This window comes from Macaca fascicularis, chromosome 9, assembly GCF_037993035.2.
Source record: "Macaca fascicularis isolate 582-1 chromosome 9, T2T-MFA8v1.1".
Lineage (NCBI taxonomy): Eukaryota > Metazoa > Chordata > Mammalia > Primates > Cercopithecidae > Macaca > Macaca fascicularis.
The window spans coordinates 105921867-105939347 of record NC_088383.1 but is presented as its reverse complement, the minus strand read 5'-3'; the positions used below and the strand labels follow the sequence as shown (position 1 = coordinate 105939347).

At 43.3% G+C, this 17481-nt stretch overlaps 1 protein-coding gene across 22 annotated transcripts in view; it reads right to left on the bottom strand.

Annotated features, from left to right (window-relative positions):
* Window positions 1-9252: 9252 nt before the first annotated feature.
* The window catches only part of LCOR (ligand dependent nuclear receptor corepressor), a 157085-nt gene continuing 148856 nt past the window's right edge, over window positions 9253-17481 (bottom strand). For all 22 annotated transcript variants that reach the window (XM_045362186.3, XM_074002321.1, XM_074002327.1 and 19 more), the window contains one exon: window positions 9253-17155. In XM_045362186.3, the coding sequence (XP_045218121.2) occupies window positions 12817-17155 (4339 nt within the window). In that variant the 3' untranslated portion in view covers window positions 9253-12816. The remainder of the gene's footprint in view (window positions 17156-17481) is intronic.

Genomic DNA, 17481 nt, shown 5'->3' with positions numbered 1-17481 from the left:
CTTGTTGGTCTCTTTTTCTCCACCGAGAAGCGGGCCCGGTGCTGCTAGCATTCTCTCCTAGGGCTTCTGGGCTGATCACATATGGGCCATCATCCAGGGGTGGCTCCAAGGGGCTATACACGTAGGACGTCTGTTCCTGGAACTCCCTGCCCTTCCTGAAGTCCATTCCTTCTGAAGAAGGAGGGGGCCCTGGGAGAGGGGTCTGATAAACCCCCGGGGTCTGTCAGTGCATGGCCGAGCTGGGGAGGCTGCTCATCCTCATCTCCCTTCAAGTAATTGCCGTGACACGGACATTCTGTAAGTTTGCGCACAGAGTCACACCCATCTTTAATCTGGCTCTGAGGGTTTCGGAGCCATCAGAGCAATCAATAGTGTGACTTCTCAGATGTCCTGTGAGTTTCACTTTTCTGTCCCTAGCACAGTGGCTCTTAGAAATTGGTGGAGAAAGCAGGCACACATACGTCTGCAGTGGCTCCGTCACCATTCAGATGAGAACACTGCAAGCACAATTTTATAGGACTCAGGATGGATGTCTGGGTAAGGCCAGGCCCCGGCAGGCAGGCTGGGCAGGGTCACTGACACTAAACGGAAGCCTGAGCCAGGACCATGAGCCACAACCACGGACAGATTTCCGTGGAAAATTGGGCCAGGGCAATGGTCATACAAACCACACCTTAACAGCACATGGGTCATCTTGAAAGTGGCCAGTTGATATAACTTCCGTGCCTTCAAAAAATTTAGGGATTTTGGAGGAAATGTAATGAACAGTGTGCAGGAGAGAAAATGGGTTCCAATGGGGTTGGACGCTCCTGTCTCGCAAGGCCAGTCGGTTGGTTACCTGTCAGTCAACTGGCCTGTCGTTTGTGTCGCCACATCTGATAAGGCAGCACGCACACAGACCCATTCCCCTGCCATGAAGAAACAGTGATCAAATGGGAACTGACAGCCCTGAAAGGCACGTTTTTCCAGTCTCATGCCAGCTGACTCTTACCATGAGTTAGAGTCAAATCTTCATCTTTTTCATTTTTTTTTAAAAGAGAAGTCAGAACTCTCAATCTTTATGTAAAGAAAAGCTCAAAGTATTTTTTTAAACACAAGGCTAAAGAAAACACATCTGTAGGCCACCAGTTTGCTATTTCTGAGTTAAAGAAAAATCAGTGGCAAATTTCACTGCTAAAAGGAAATCCCCAGCCAAGGGAATGGGCACAGCCGGGCTTGGTTGGGAGGATGGAGGCCAAAAAGCAGTGCCCAGACTTCCAACAGGCAACATCCTGATTACTAGGGCTGCCAAGTTTTTCTGAGATTGGTGATGACACCTCTATCATCCCTAAACCCAAAGCCCTCAGAGTTAATTTTTGAGATGTCCCCTCACCCCAAGGCAGCCAGTCTGCACCTCTTGGGTATTTTCGTTATTCCACTACAGGATGACTACTGGAGGAAAAGAGGTCTATCTTAACAATTAAAACAACCAATCTGGAATGAGGTAGTCTTCCAAATTCAGACTCAGAGGGGTGGCCTGGCAGTCAGCTGTGGGGTTATTTTTGCTGGAGGTGGTTCTGCACAGTGATGGCACAGTCAGATGAGCTTCTTGTGGGTCCTTACGTTGACCCACTTCAAGCAGAGTTGAAAGAATACAATGAAAAACCTCATGAGGCTAGCAAATGGAAGGACTTTTTCTGCCACACTCCAACAAAGGTGTTGAGAGCTGGGCAGCCCTGGCCTGTGGCCTGCACACTTCCCAGTGGCTAGCCTGAGGTCAGGAGCTTGCCCTTCATTGCTCCCTGTCCCTCAGGATGAAATGCTGGCACCTTTCCAGCCCTGCCATGGGAATCTCAAGGATTCCTCCACTGTCTTTTCTTTTCCCTGAAGTTAGGCAGAACTCACAAAATGATGTATTACTGACATTAGCAAACAAGGCTTCTCTAAGCCCTGACACTTGGTGGAAGTATTGCTTTGTGGTTCCTTCTGGCAACTTATCAATTTTGCCTTAGGCTGCAAGTTGAATGACCGGCTCCAAGGCATTCTATGCCCTCTTCAGTGACTACACAGACACACTTGAATATCAAAGAAGTTTAATACGCTGCCATAAAATAAGCGCCTTGGAAAAGCTCATGGAATAGATGTCAATGTTAGAGAAACCCCTCCCACACATCCTCTGGCTCCACACCCCATCCCTCAAAACCAAACAAGAGAATCTGAAACAACACAGGAAATCCTTCCAAGCTTGGATTTCAGTGAGGGCCCCTCTACCAATAACAAGAACACAGTTTCCTACATGGCCTGATAGGAAAGCAAAACACAGAAGCACAAGAAGTCTACAAGATTTCAATATTTAAGAGACTTGGTACATATTCAAAGTTAAAATAACTCCAACTTTTATAGCTATACATATTGTTTTAAAGCAACTTAATATATTTTTAAATTTTATATATACACTCTCAAAGGTTCTTCAGGTGAGGTATGTAAACATTGTCTAATGAAAAATTTCAATGTTTCAAACCAACAAATTCACAGCATACATTGAATTTTCATCCATTAAAGACACAGTATATTCCTACACTCACTAACATAGTAGAAATCCAGGCCCAAGAGATACACACTGATCTTCTGGGTTGCCACTTGCAGAATTTCTCATTTCACTGCTCTGGAAAGACACTGTCACACAGGCCGGGAGCACACGCTTGACGGTGCTAGGCCCTCTGGAGGCCCTGTCCTTGGGCAGCTGGATCACTGGCTAAGACTCACAAGACAGCAAAAAGAGCACAACTGAACAACTACGAGATCGACCTCGGCAATGACAACACTGGGAGGAACCAGAAAGACCTTTAAAGGAACGGTAGAGATTCATTTTAGAGCTCCCTGAATCCACAGCCGGATCAGCAGCCCCTGTCCTAAACTCATTCAGAAGGGTTGCGGCCTAATAAGAATAAAAATCCAACGTGGCACCTGAGCTTCAGTTAAATTGCATGGGCCTCCTATGGCCCCCTGGCCCCTCAAAGGCATTCATGCTAGCCTCAATTAGGGCCCTGGGCTGTGCTTTTCATACAGGTTGGGGATGAATTTCTTAGTATTATAATGCATATGAGGAAATAATGCCATGAGTTTACAAAGATGACCAATGCTTGCACACAGTATTGGCCAATGACCTTGGAGGAGCTCAATTTTGAAAACTACTTGTTCCCTGAGGGTAAACAGCAGGCTTCTATTGAGATTAAATGAGGCTAATAAGGGGATTTTTTCATACAAGGTAATAAGACTTGGGGAGCCTCAGGCCAGAATTCTATTGTACCCCCACATAACCTACAATGCCCCATTCCCCCCACCCCCTACCACCACAAGAAGTAGTCACCTCCCCAATGATACAATACAGGTCAATTTCTTTCCTCTTGCTTGCCTTCAGGATCAGCAAAGGAAAGTTTTATCCTAATGCACCCACTTCAATCTAAAAAAACACTAGTGAAAAATTCCAAACACCACCATAAATACAAAAGAGAAGACATATTCCAAAAGCCTAAAAAACTACATTACTTCTATTAATGGTTATCTGGGTGTGGGGTATTTATTTTCACAAAGTTTAGGACGGTCAAAAAGAGAGGCTGCTTAACAGCTTTAGAAATCTGCTGAACTGGACACGCTGGGAAAAATGGAGGAGTGACTGCCCTCTTTATACTGACCTACATGGTGTAATCCCAGACACAAAGGCAGCTTTAGACATTTCAAGCCCAGGCACAGAAGATGCTTATATGAAATGGGCTAGCTTTTAACGGTAGGTCAAATATAGCCAAAGGACATTGAACTGGCCACTTAAATTTCTATTGTAAGAAGTCTTACATTTACTCTATAGCCAAATGAGCTTTGCCTCAACTAGATTCTGGAAACCCTACAACTTCATGAAAAATTGCAAATTTTTCAATCTACACACCCAGTTTTGATGTGTCTGGTGCTGGCAGATTTCTCATCCATTGCTAGAGTTTTATGACATGAAGGAGCGTGCAGACAAACAGAAGCAAAAATTCAAGTACAGCAACCTCTCTGGCAAAGGCAAGAGGTCTTAGCAAGAGCTGTTCTACCCCCACCCTATCCTCTGAGACAAGGGCCAATGTGGGCCCCGGAATAAATGTTATTACCTAGGATCTTATTGCTTATGGGCAACACATCAGAAAGAACACCTGGAAATCTGCTCTGCAGATCTGGGTACTGACCACTGACCAGTTTATCATACACCTGTGTGTGTGTATATATATATATAATATAATATAACCAGATGAGAAGAGGGGGCAGTTAAAGCTTAGATTTGATGTAACATTACAGATCAAACGCCCCAAACAGCTCTCAACCTGCTGGTTTTTGTTCTTTCTCCATGTGTGAACTGTGTTATGAAAGGAAGTCCACTGCTCAAAATATATTCTATAATACTACGATGCAAACCAACATCACTCAAAACATGAATTTGTATACAGCACAGGTAATAAATATTTTTAGAAAACTATTTACAACATTACTTCTTGTGAACATTTAGACGAGAGCAAAATTTATTTCTTCCTGCAAAGTTAAAAAAGTTCTGACTGTCTAGTTCAGTGCTAAATTCCCTGGCACCTAGTTTCTCATTCACATTTCATCTTAAAATCAGATTTGCTTACAAAGTCTCTTAAAAAAAAACATTCTCCAGCATTACTGTTCAAGTGTCTGCCTCATTCGTTTAGAAAAGACAAAGGGAGGCCGTAAGAAATATGCAAATTATGGTTCAAATGGATGACAAAACCCCTGCGTGCCTAGTCCCAAAGCTCCCTGCTGTCCTGGAGTTGCAATTCTCAGTCCAGCCAGCCCTGCACAATGAGGATCATGACTTACATGGAGGTGCCCAAGGACAGGGCACAGGGAAGAGGAACATGATCATAAAGCACTGGTTCCATCCCATCCAGGGGTGCTCTGAATTGTAGGACAGGACTCCTGAGAAGTAAAGCTGACCACATCTTAGAACAGATGGTATCATTCTGTAACCACTGGTTACAGGGGGGCTGGCCCACATCTGCACAGATGCACACTGAGACAGGCAGGGGAGGAGGAGGAAGAGAAGAGCCAGGTGCTCACAAGCATAGTCAAGGTGCAGAAGATAACATGCTTATCTCCCATGATTAATGAGAGTGTGAACAGTGTCTTTCACCAACATGAGAGAGGAACTAGAAATACACCTTAATGCTTTCTCTAGGCAACCAGTGGTTTCTCCATATCTCACAGGCATGGGTTTGGGTTTCCTTGGGGCTACAACTAAGGCTCATTTTCCTGTACAGGCTGTTAAGTGTACAGCTGAATGTACCAACTGTGCATGCAAGAAGTAGACTGCGTGGGGCATGCCCGATGCCATGCTGGCACAGCCATACCCACGATGGGAGTCCCACTTTGTTGTGGGATGGGGTGACAGTGGGGAGATGCGCTTCTGTTGCATCTGCCTAAATACAGTGAGGGTTTCAAGGCCACACCTTTCTGCTTTCACTGTTGTTTGGGGACTCAATGGTTGAGCATGGTAGCAGGGGAGGATGGGTGGCTAGAAAGAACACTTTTTGGAAAGCCCTTTTGACAGTTAATTTTCTTGTTAAAATAAATACTTTCTATAGAAGCATTTGAACAGGAAAATATCACTATTTACACAGTGAAATAAATTCCACAGTGGTGTGTATAAATATTATATATATGTATTTGAAACCAGTTACTAACACAGTCTCCGAGAACTATTTAGAATGCAGAAACCACACTAGTGAAATCAATAACCTTAAGCTATAGTGGCTCTAAAAATAATCCCTACCTGTGGTATAAATATACAAAATTATGCAAATCTTGTTTGTATAGTCTCTTTCCCAAAAATTAGCTCCCAAATACTCCAGCTTTAGCTACAAGACAACTATGAGGTGCAGATCATAGAAAACTGGGGTAAAAAAAAGTTGATAAATTGAATAGCATTTAAACCCAACAACTAAATACTAGAGGAAAAACAGAGTTTTGAGATAAAAATGCTTCTAATGTGACGAATTTGTGTTCAGGGCTGCACTGGGCAAGTGGGGGACTGTCCCAGAGAATATGCCTCCTGGAAGGGAGCTGGCGGCATAAGCAGAGGCAGGAGGAGGAAGGGCAAGGTGCCAAGGATGGCTCCTCAGAACCAGCAGGTGGCTCAGGTTGGACTGGAGAGCCCTGAACTTGTTCTGTCTAAAGCTGCCGGTGTCTTGACAAGATGCCACAGACATGCTGGTGGTTTTAAGAGAATGTGTGGTCTGCACTCGAAAGTCAAACAGGCAAACACCAGGCATTTATGTTCGTATATCACGACCAGAGCTTGAAGAGTGAGAAACCTTCAAGTATATGATACAAAAGAGAAATGAAGCGTTCTAGGGGTAAAACCAACACATCGCATACTTTCAGGGAGAGGCACTGTTCTTGGATTTAAGTTCATGAGTAACTTGTTTGTGCTGAACTGCTGTTAATGGAATGTCTACCACAGTCAAGTTCACTCTGATTCATAAAAATGAAGACTGTACTTTTAAAGACTGCATTTTTAAACTATATACCCTAATAGATATGATCACATGCCCACAATTCATTAACAAGTAGACAACTGGCAAAGGGGGATAATTCTTCTTAATGCAAAAGCATTATTCAGGAATAATCTGTAACAGCAGCTGTGTACTGAGATGCACAGGCAAGCTACTCTAAAATCTAAAAGAATTGCTGGACTGTATGAAAAAATGTTGGACTATATGAAAAAAAAAAAAAAGTTCTGCCTGTCTACACAATTTGATCTTTAATGACTATTGCAAGGATCAGTAGAGCTTTTATACAAGAGTCAGGAAGTAAATAGTTTAGGCTATGTGGGCCACATATAGTTGCTTTTTTTTTTTTTACATAACCCTTTAAAAAAGGGTAAAAAACCCATTTGTCCAACCCCTGGCATACTGTAATACCGTGAGTACCTGATTTTTTTTAAATGGACAGTCTATGCTTTCGTGAGGCATGCATACTGAGCACCCCGTGTGGGATGGCCCCAGCTAGGGGAGAAAGGATGTGTGTCTGTGCTCACCCGGCAGCATAACCACACAACTGCCCCTCTGAACAACGGAGCAAAGGACATCTCCTGAGCACTGAGCATCAAGCACTGAGGCTCTGGGAAAAGGAAGATCAGACAGAGAGGAGGTAAGTGGAAGGAACTGACCAGCCTCGGTTCAATCCCAAGGCAAAAGCCTGAGCAAGGACACACTCCACAAAGTGCTCAGGGTGGTTCCCTGGGCTTCAGGACGGCATGACATGGCACAGCACAGCAAAGCCCTGAGAGCTCTGAGTTTCTGCCCGAGTCTGATTATCTATAAAGGAAAGAGGCTGGGTCTTCAAGTCTTCCAATCCATCCATTGTAGAATACAGGACTCTGTTCTGAGGTTTCAAAGGATGAATTATATTGAAGGCTGCCTCAAAAGACTTCCCAGTCTGGGCAACACAGCGAGACCTCATCTCTGCTAAAACTGGAAAAAAAAAATTAGTTGGGTGTGGTGGCATGCACCTGTAGTCCCAGCTACTCAGGAGGCTGAGGTGTGAAAATCTCTTTGAGCCTGGGAGATGAAGGCTGCAGTGGGCGTCATAAAAATGAAGATGACTATACTTTTAAAAAACTACACTTTTAAACTATATACCCTAATAGATAAGACCATACGCCCATTGCACTCCAACCTGGGGCAACAGACTGAGACCCTGTCTGGGGGCGGGGGGGGGGGAAGGCCCTTCCACAATTCTGCTCATTTTAAATACAATAATCTTTTTATTTTTCCCCTGAAAAGGATTTGAGAGCAAGCATGGGGAAGAGCACTTACTGCTAGGATATGAAGACTGCCTTACACAGATTGATTTTATACTTAAAAAAAATTCCAGTATTTCAGTGGATATCAAGTCATAGTAAGACATCAAAGTAATACTAAGAATTCAAAATGATAATTGTCTGTTTCAAAACAACTAAAACAATCAGTGATTTGGGGCCACTGACAAAAATTTTTCACTGACAAGACATTGAATCACATTAAAAAAAAAAACAGCAAAGAAACTTATACTTGTGTTGGTGCAGTGGCTCACACTTGTAATCCTTTGGGAGGCTGAGGTGGGAGCACTGCTAGAGGCCAGGAGTTTGAGATCAGCCTGGGCAACACAGCGTAACCTCGTCTCTATTTAAAAAAAAAAAAAAGATATATCCCCTTATCCTTGAGTTTTTGGAGAAGGAGGAAGACTTTAATAGTTTTTCAGTCATACTCTGGTTATAACTCCAATTTTTTAAATCATTATTAAAGCACTTCAAAAGCCTCTATGTTTTATTTGTTGGCTTACCTTTAATAAAATTATTTTGAAAGCACGTGACTGAGAAGGTATCAGTGCCAACACATTTTTATTTTCCTAAAAGCTGAACAAAATATATAAGAATAAACAATGCTTGGGTTTGTGATCAGACTTTGTTTCTACTCTGTGAAAAAACGTTTTCCACATCTAAATGTGACATTCAGAGGACTAAAAGTCCAACTAAAGTAGTCTCAACTAATTTTACCAGAAACAAAATCTTGGTTTACTTTAATAAAGAAGAAATAAAGCCAGAGTCAGTTCTGTGTGAGTGAAATGAGAGGCCCCGGCCACATAATTTTAGAACTCTGAATCCCTATTTGCTAATGGGTTCTGGCTCCATAGGGTAAGCTGGCCTTATTTTGGCTACTGTGATGGGTTTTTTTAAAGAAAGATGGAATGCTACGGTTGCTCAAGTTTAAGGGGACAGTAGTGCATATCGATATAACATGTCTTCTTTGTAGCAAGATAACTATAGAGGAGTAAAAGAAAACAAAATTGAGACAAGGAAAACAGGAAGTAAAGAGGAACAGAGAGAAAAGGGCAGAAGAGAGAAGGAAAATCAAGAATATTTGTTCCTGAAAAGGATGACTTTCTCAAGCAGGGTCAGTGATGTTTTCTGAAGGTCCAGATAGTATCTTAGGCTGTAAGGGCCACACGGGTCTCTGCTGCAGCTACTCAACTCTGCTCTTGCAGTGTGAAAGCAGCCGCAGGCAGTACATAAGAAAATAGGTGTGGCTATATTCCAAACACATTTTATTTACACAAACAAGTGACCAGACCAGTTTGCAGACCCTTGACAGATCATCTGGAATCTGAAAGGCAGCTCGCATAGAACCTGCCGATAGTAACACTACAGCATCTCCAGCTTGTATCACACAGCAAGCTATATTTTCCTATTTGACTCTTAGGTCCACTAATCAACAGGAATGCTGCCCATAAATGTGAATGACAGCTCCCACCCTCACCACCGAACCCACTACAAAGCAGGAAAAGAGGTCAAACCTCAATTCAAAGTAACTATCTTAAAGTGATGCCTTCTACTGATGACCTATCTTAACAGTGAGAAATTCACCTGCATAGTATGTGATACATAGAAGATCCCATTAGAAAGCACCACGTATGTAAAGGGATGACTAAGGGCGCCTCTTCTACCCATACAATTTTAGGAACAATACAGCAGGAGACTCACAGCCTAAGATTATTGTTTTAGATAAGGCTGCATAGAAGTCTTTAACAAGGAATCCAAGGGGCTAGCGACTGGTGACTTACAGACATTAATAGCATTCCTATGAAGGAAGCCTCAGGAGCAGAACAAAGGTTCGCAACCTTCCTGATGTGCTGCAAGATTGTTACCTGTCTGAGGAAGTGCTGGGGTGAGGCTCAGAACCCCAAGTGAGGGAGTGGTCTCCTGCGTGTCCATCTATAGCAGGAGTCTCATGGGATAGAAGATGGGTATTCTAAAGAGGGGCCTCCTCTAGGGGAGCTACGGCAGCTTCAGGGATTGCTTCCCAGGCATCTTCCAGCTTCTCCAGAAACTCAGAGAATACCAGTGTCCTTTGGTCATCAACTTCAGCCCCAAGACTGGGACTGTCATTTCACCAAGTGTACACCCAGGAGCAGAATTTCCTTTCTGATTTGGAATCGGAATGTGAGATGGACTGCTTTTGCATTTGGTGGTAAGCCATTCTTGAAGATGGCTCTGGGAAGAAGGTTTCTGCAATAACAGAAAACAATAACAGACTTGAGTCAATCCCACGCCTGAGACTGGAGGTGTCTGGGAAGCTGCTTTGCCAGTACCTGCTGTAGCTATCAAAGGGCCTTTCAGGATTGGCCCTCAGGTTTTGCTGTTTTCTTTCTTCTATTAACAAAATTAACTGAATCAGCAAAAGTGAGATTCAACAAATATAAACATTCTAAACTTTTAAGTGTCATAATTATGTAGACTCTCGGTCTATTTAAATGTCCTTATTATAAAGTATAAGTTGATTTTAAAGATGATCCATTGCATTGTTAGGTATATAAAATACATACATACACATTAACACTTTTTCTCACACACAGCCTAGAATGGGAAAGAAGGCTATTATCTGTGAGTTTTTAAAAATGAAAAAGAACTTAGAAAACGAATGGAATGAATTACAAACTTGGAACTGGAAAAGTTCCACCCACTCACTACCTTACACCTCTCCCTAACCTAATCCAAGCACCTTACAAGGTAGTCTGTATGCAGCCAAGGGGGCACCTCCTCTGTACAGGAATCAGCATGCCTGACATTGGCAAACATCAGCTGTTTAAGTCACCACAAAAACAATATCCAGTGACAACTATATGAAAAGATATTTTTAAAACCTTAAAACCATTTAAGATTAAATGAACCTATTCAAAACACATTAATGCCTCTGTGCAACTTAATGCTGAGAAAGAGTTGCCAACATACACACTCAGCAGTTTCATTAATATAGGCAGCTCTTGAATGGCCCAAGTCAAAGATACCAGAAAAAAAAAAAAAAAAGACTCATCAGACAGAGAAGATATGAAAAACAGTCAGGGCTTCATAAGATAGTAAGCTTCTCTAGCTATGAAATTCAACACAATTCAAAATTTCTCACCAATCAAATACTTTTCTCCAGTTTTATCCAATCATCAGAAGTTTCCATGATATACAGCAAACCTTTACCAGAATGGGTAGAAGGCCTGTATTATCATGATTTTCAGGAAAAAGTCCATCTGGGCTTATCTAAAGAGATCTGAAACAATCTAAATGGAAAATTTTTAAATAAAAAGGACAGGGCAGCAGCTGTCCACACAAGCCGATTTTGGTGACAGAACAGGTTAAGGAAGCTGGATGAGGCTTCAACAACCAAGCCTTTTTTTGCAGAGTGGCCCAATGGAAAAGTCAAGTACATGCTGCGTTGTAATCATGGAGCAAAGTCATAGGCACTAGGTTGAAGCCAATGCGCCAATCTCAGGCTTCACCTGGGAAAGGCAAACAAAGTCATTAAAACATGGTGGTTCTCACTTCTGAGACACGGAACAGAGCCTGACATGACATGGCAGGAGGGATACTACAAGCATTTAACTACTAGGATGGTGTTAATCAATCAGAATGAATATCTACTCCAACAAGTACATTCACATTGGAGCATACAGCTAAACATCAGCTCTGGGTGTAGGGGGTGTGTGGGCTCCTCACAGATGTTGGAGTTGCTTCCTTTAACTGCAAGGCTGCTCTAACCTTTACATAATTCTATGCTGTTTTAGATCTGAGTCTGGTACCAAAGTGGTATTGGGGCTGCTCACAGAGACACTGGGCTACTTTTAAACCACCTGTCCTTTGCTAATTACTCAACTCAGGGACACCCAAGCACATTACATGGGGAAGAAAGAATTTTACTGTAAAATTGGGATTGGGAGACATGTGTGGCTGATAACCACATGCAAATGCACCCAAACACACACGGACATACACATTCTTAAACCTTTCTATTACTGGAAATAAGAAGTTTGGCTTTCTTTGAATATGGAAGTACTCTTGGTAAGAAAGAAAATAAGAAGAGTCATTTTCATCCTAATCATCAAATTACAGCTACAAGATCGAAAAAAAAAAAATCCTAGACTTTTCCCTCCCAAAGTAGGATGGAAGCCTTGCAGGAGTGCTAGCAAGACCAGAAATGAAGAAGATGGTGAGAATTAGCAATACAGTTTGGGGATGCAAATGATGTTTTAGAGGTTATAAACAAAATTAACACTTGTGACATATCTCTTGTCCCATAGGCACAAAATTTAGAATACATGCTCTCAAATGACAAAACATCAAAGGTGAGAGGAGGGACCAACAATGAACATGATCTTTTTAAAAAGGGGGTAACAGAAATAGTAATCTTTTATAATTATAAATCCTCTGCATACCATAAAAATGATTTGGTTTAGCTTTCAAACATCATCTAAACAAACAAACAAGACAGAGAGGGAAGTTCACTGCTGGGGTTTGCAAAGAGGGGCATCTGTTCGTGGGCAGATGCTGCAGGGTGGCTGCTGAAAAGCTCCTTTTATGTGCATGATGGTGGTCTTCTCGGCTACAGTACAAGTGCTTGTGCATCAAGTATAAAATACAAGCCTTTAATCACATAGATCAGCTTTTTAGCTTTTGTAAATTTAAAAACAAAAAGGATAAATAAGGCACTGTACTTTTAAAAACGAAAACTGCTTGGTTCCAAGTTTAAAACCCAAGGAACAACCAGAATATAATATATAACTTCCCTTAACCTCAGAGAAGGACTCTGCAAGTTCCCTTCTCCATGTGAGATGCATTTTCGGACATCTCAAATTACGGTGTTCTCCATTAACTGTAAATTTGAAAGGCTTGATAAGCTTATAAAAGCAGATTTAGTTAATGCAAAATAAAAGGTTACTTCTATAGAACAGTTTTACTCTTGGCTACCATCTTTCCAATCACTTTGCATCCAGCCGCCTCCGTTTGCCATGCGAAGAGTCCAGCTTTGCCTTCAGCTTTCGCTTTCTCTGAGCTGCACTGCTCTCTGGGGTTTTCGTTGAGGGTCTGGCCCGAGTCTTTCCACTACTCTGCTTCCTATTCGTGGCTTTCTGAGGCCTTGAAGAGGATTCACTGGCCCCCTTCTGTTTTGCAGGTTTCGTCAGTGTTTCCGAGGCAATAGACTGGGAAGGCCTTTTGTTTGTATTCTCTTTTTCTTTCCTGGAGGGAGGGCAGCTCTTCCCAGCGGACTTTTTAGGGATCTTCACTTTGTTCTCTTTCAAAGATGTCTTTTTGGGGGGTTGGCTGCTTCTGTCCCTTGCAGCTGGCCTCTTGGCAGCAGGGGTTTTGGTGACTCCATCGGCATGCTTTTCTTTGCTGGCTTTCACCGCAGGCCCCTTGTTCTTACCATCTGGAGGGCTGCTGCCTTCTGTTCTCTTGCGTTTACTCTGAACTTCTGCTTTAGGCAAGATTTCAGACACCTGCTTCCCTTTCCGTCCCTTCATTCCTTCAGTACTCTTGGGCTTAACAGGAAACCCATCTACATCCACTTGCAGGGCAAGCTTGGGGGACATCAGAGGGTTGATGCATACGCTCTTACGACTTGGCTTACTTTCCACAGCCAGACCATCTGGGCATTCCATTTTCTCATTCTTGATCAAACGTTGCTGGGCTCTGAGCTTTCCTCGAATATTGGAATATTTTCTAAGAATCCGGGTACTGGCTGGAGTGGGCAGGTTTGCTGGAGGATGGCTGTTTTTATCTTCCTTGACTTCCTCTATGCTGTCTTCAGAATTAGGGCTGGGGCTGACATCACTGCCATCCTCTGGCTCCACTTGATCAGGATTCTCTCGAAATTTAGCCCAGAGCTTCTGCGTTTTCCAATTATTCCTAGCAGGGGTAGCTCCAGGAAATTTCTTCAAGTGCTTTTTCAAGCGCTCAGCCTGTAGTGAACTGGGATATAGGCTGGAAGGAGAGTATTTCTGAAGAGGATGCTTGACAGGAGGAACGTCTCCTGGAAGGCGAGTATTGAGCTTCTTCACAATGACTAGAGACCGGGTTTCAGTTGTCTCTAAGAACCATTTACAAACATTAGATAATTTAAAGTTTGTCATAAAAAGCATCTGAACAGGAGAAAACTTCTGACCCTCCAATGAACCCCTACATTTCCGTGACCTTTTCTTGCTTTTCCAAATCTCTTTCAGTTTATCTGATTTGTTCCTTGCTCTTGGTGTTGGCTGTCCTTCTTTCTCCAACTGGATCCAGCCCTTCTGAACTTTCATGTACTGGGCATTGAAGTTGGCAATGAGCTCTTGGTTCTCCTCCTCAGCACACCATTCCATAAACTTTGGCTGTTCATCTACCACGGTGTCAACATCATCCTCATCTAGGGGGTCTCCACTCTCTGAAGCTCCATTTTCCTTTGGCATTGTGGGGCTTACTTGTGCAGCTTCCTTCTCTGAAGTCACTTTTGAAGCATCCAAGGAGCCCAGAGAATGAGTGTGTCTTAGGTTGTAGGTTGAAGAGGTCAATCTTTTAGGCCTTGGCACCGATTTTGGTGGCCTAGCAGCATCACCACTTCCACTACTTGACAACCCAAGAGAGCTACATGGGGCATCACTGTCATCATCTTTCTGCTGGGTGTTTTCGTGGTCTACCTCATTTACAGCCTTCTCCACATGCTGTGTGGGAATATGCCCTGGCTCTTCTTTTGCCTGTTCTGGGTCCCTCTTACAAGGAATACTTTCTGAGGGGATATGAGCATTCTTCTCATCCATTTTAGACTGAACATAGATTTCCAATCTCTCTCCAGGCAGTGGCTGTCCAGCTGTGGTTATGGGGTCTCTGCTGGGGAAAATCTCTCCTCCTAACTCCTTGACTTCTTTGACCAGCATGTTTTTCAAAGTCTGCCTGGTGATGATCCCCCCTCCTTCGCCCTCCTGCTCGGCATCTTTCTCAGGGGAGTGTTCACTGACACTTGGCTTTTCTGTGTCCTCCAGAGCTTCTGTGTGGAAACTGTCAGGTGGAAGGCCCTCAGGTGTTGTCCCACCAGGGTGCCCTTCTTTTTTTGAACGTTTTGCACTAGGATTTTTAGGAACTTTGATTTCAAGACAAGCTGAGGAAGAATTTGAACTTTGATTTCTTAGGCATCTGTCAGCAGAGGAAGAATCCAAAAGTTGACTTCTTAGGCACCTATCAGAGGCCTCAGGAAATTTTTTACCTTTTTTCTTCTTGTCTAAATTCTCTTCGAGTGAGTCAATGCTTGGATCACACGTGTCTTTTTCTGACAGGCATTTTACATCATCATCCTCTCCCTCTAATTTTCCTGTACCACCTGCTACCTCACTTTCCTCAGTTCCACTGGGGTTTTCATCAGTAAAAGTCCTGCTTTCCTTCAAGAGTGGGTTGACATCTAGCTCCTGGGTGTCTCCAGACTCAACCTCGGCACTGATGCTTTGGTCGTCCTCAGCCTTTCCCAGACTCATGGGGGGCTCCAAGTCCACTGGGGAACTCTGATTTTCTGAGCACTGAGGACTTTCTTCTCTACTGACTGTTTCAGGAGGAGAATGAGGCCTAGAAATGACATCTTCACTGCCTCCCCCAGAAAAGCTTTCAGTGGAGGGAAGCGGGTGACAGTCCTGGGGTACACTCATCTCCTCCGTATCCAACAGTGCAAGTGGTGGTTGGTCGTGTTCAGAAGACATCCCACTTGCTGTGGGAGCTGAGACTGTGGGGCCACCTTCTGGCAGGTCCTCTTCAGGAAGGTGAGCGGGGAGAGGCCACCCCAGGCTGGAGGCTGTCGTTTCCTCTGACCTGGGGGAGCTGCTCAGACTCGGCTTCATCTTTGTGGGGCAAACCTCAGGCTCTTGAGGTTCTTTTCCAGGTGAAACGTCTCCACCTCCTTCCTCGTGAGAGGTTATTTCCTTGCTAGGTTCTTCAGGGTTGTCTTCTCTGGGAAGCTGCACATCTACTGTATGTCTAGGGGCTGAAATTGTAAGGGTCTGCTTAGGAGTGAAAACTGCCTCTGATGCCAATGCTGAGCAGCTTGCTTTTTCCTGGGAGTGTAAATTTCTGGCCAGTGTACGAACAGTTGGCAGTTCACAACAGTCACCATTGAAAAAGTATCCCCGAGTACTCTTTCTGGCTGTTTTCCGAGAAGATAATATTGATTTTTGATTCTCAAAGTGGCATTCTGTTATTGGTTGACTGATATAAACAACATCACACTGGTTATCATAATCATTTATCCTCAGCCCTGATGCCCTTTTACTTTTCCGAGCTGTCTTAATAGAGGTTGATATCATCTTGGTTCTTGAGTGTCCATTTGCTGCTTTGTGTACAGTTGGCATAGGGCCAGGGCCTAACCAACCATCTTTGGAATGATCAAATTGGCCCTTATCACTGGGATGTAAATGGTAACCCACCTTATTTCTTCCCAGCGAGTGAAGATGGTTCTCTTGCTTTGGCCTTGCATCTTGTTCATTTGCCTCTAAGTCCTGGCGCATAGGTGTTTTTGGACACTGTAAAGTATTCTCTTTGTCAGCAGTTCTAGATGAGTTCCCCATAAACCCTGAGTCCCAAGCCTCTTCTGATAAAGCCCTGAACGAATTTCTTTGAGGAATAATACAGGTATTGCCCTCCTCACTATTCTCAGCTGCCATTTTTACGGTAATTAGACTTTCTACTAAAGCTGAACTCTGCATATGGTCTTTACCATCCTCACATATGTTCACATTTGTGTCTTGCTCCTGTCCAGTGGTTTGCCCCTCCAAGTTTTTAGGGATGTGGTGGAAGTTCACTGAGGAAGAATTAGATGCAGTGAGGTATCCCGGAGTGAAACTATCCACTGAACTGCTATTAATAGAATTCGGTTTAGTGGTTGGAAGTTCAGAGGAATCTTTCTGGACAACAGTCAAGGCATTCTCTCTTCCATCTACAGGGTTTATCTCAGGAGGAGGCTCCTTCGGGGTCTGTTCCGTCAAGTGTAAAGGGCTGTGAGAGTCTGACGAGTCTACGAACAAATCTACAGAAGCAGAAGACTTCATATCAAGACACAGAGCATCTTTTTCTTTATGTTTGGTGCTGAGCTGGGCACAGCCAGCATTGCAAGTGGATACATCCATTGCTCCAGAATCAGAAGGCTGCAGGTCCTCAGTGCCTGGTTGAGATTCAGTGTACAGGTCGTTCAGAACACGAATGAATTGCTTTTGATGATGAGTACACAGTTTGACCATAAACTTCTCCAGTGGGGACTTCGACTGATTGTTAGAATCTACTGCTTTTGCCTCTGTTGAGTTCTCCCTAGACAGAGAAAGAGAAAGAAGGAATTAGTATGGTCATTTACCAAAGAACCATTTTTACATTATAAAATTCACCCAATGTTATTCATTTCATTATTTATTTATTTAATTTTTTGTAGATACAAGATCTCGCTATGTTGGCCAGGCTGATCTTGAACTCTTGACCTAAAGAGATCCTCCTGCCTCAGCCTCCCAAAGTGCTGGGATTACAGGTGTGAGCCACCTTGCTTGGCTATCTGTATTATAAAAAGAGTGGGTACTTTGGCCAAAACTGCTTCTAAGTCTGTTCATATACTTTTGATTCAATAAATATGAATTATTTACCTA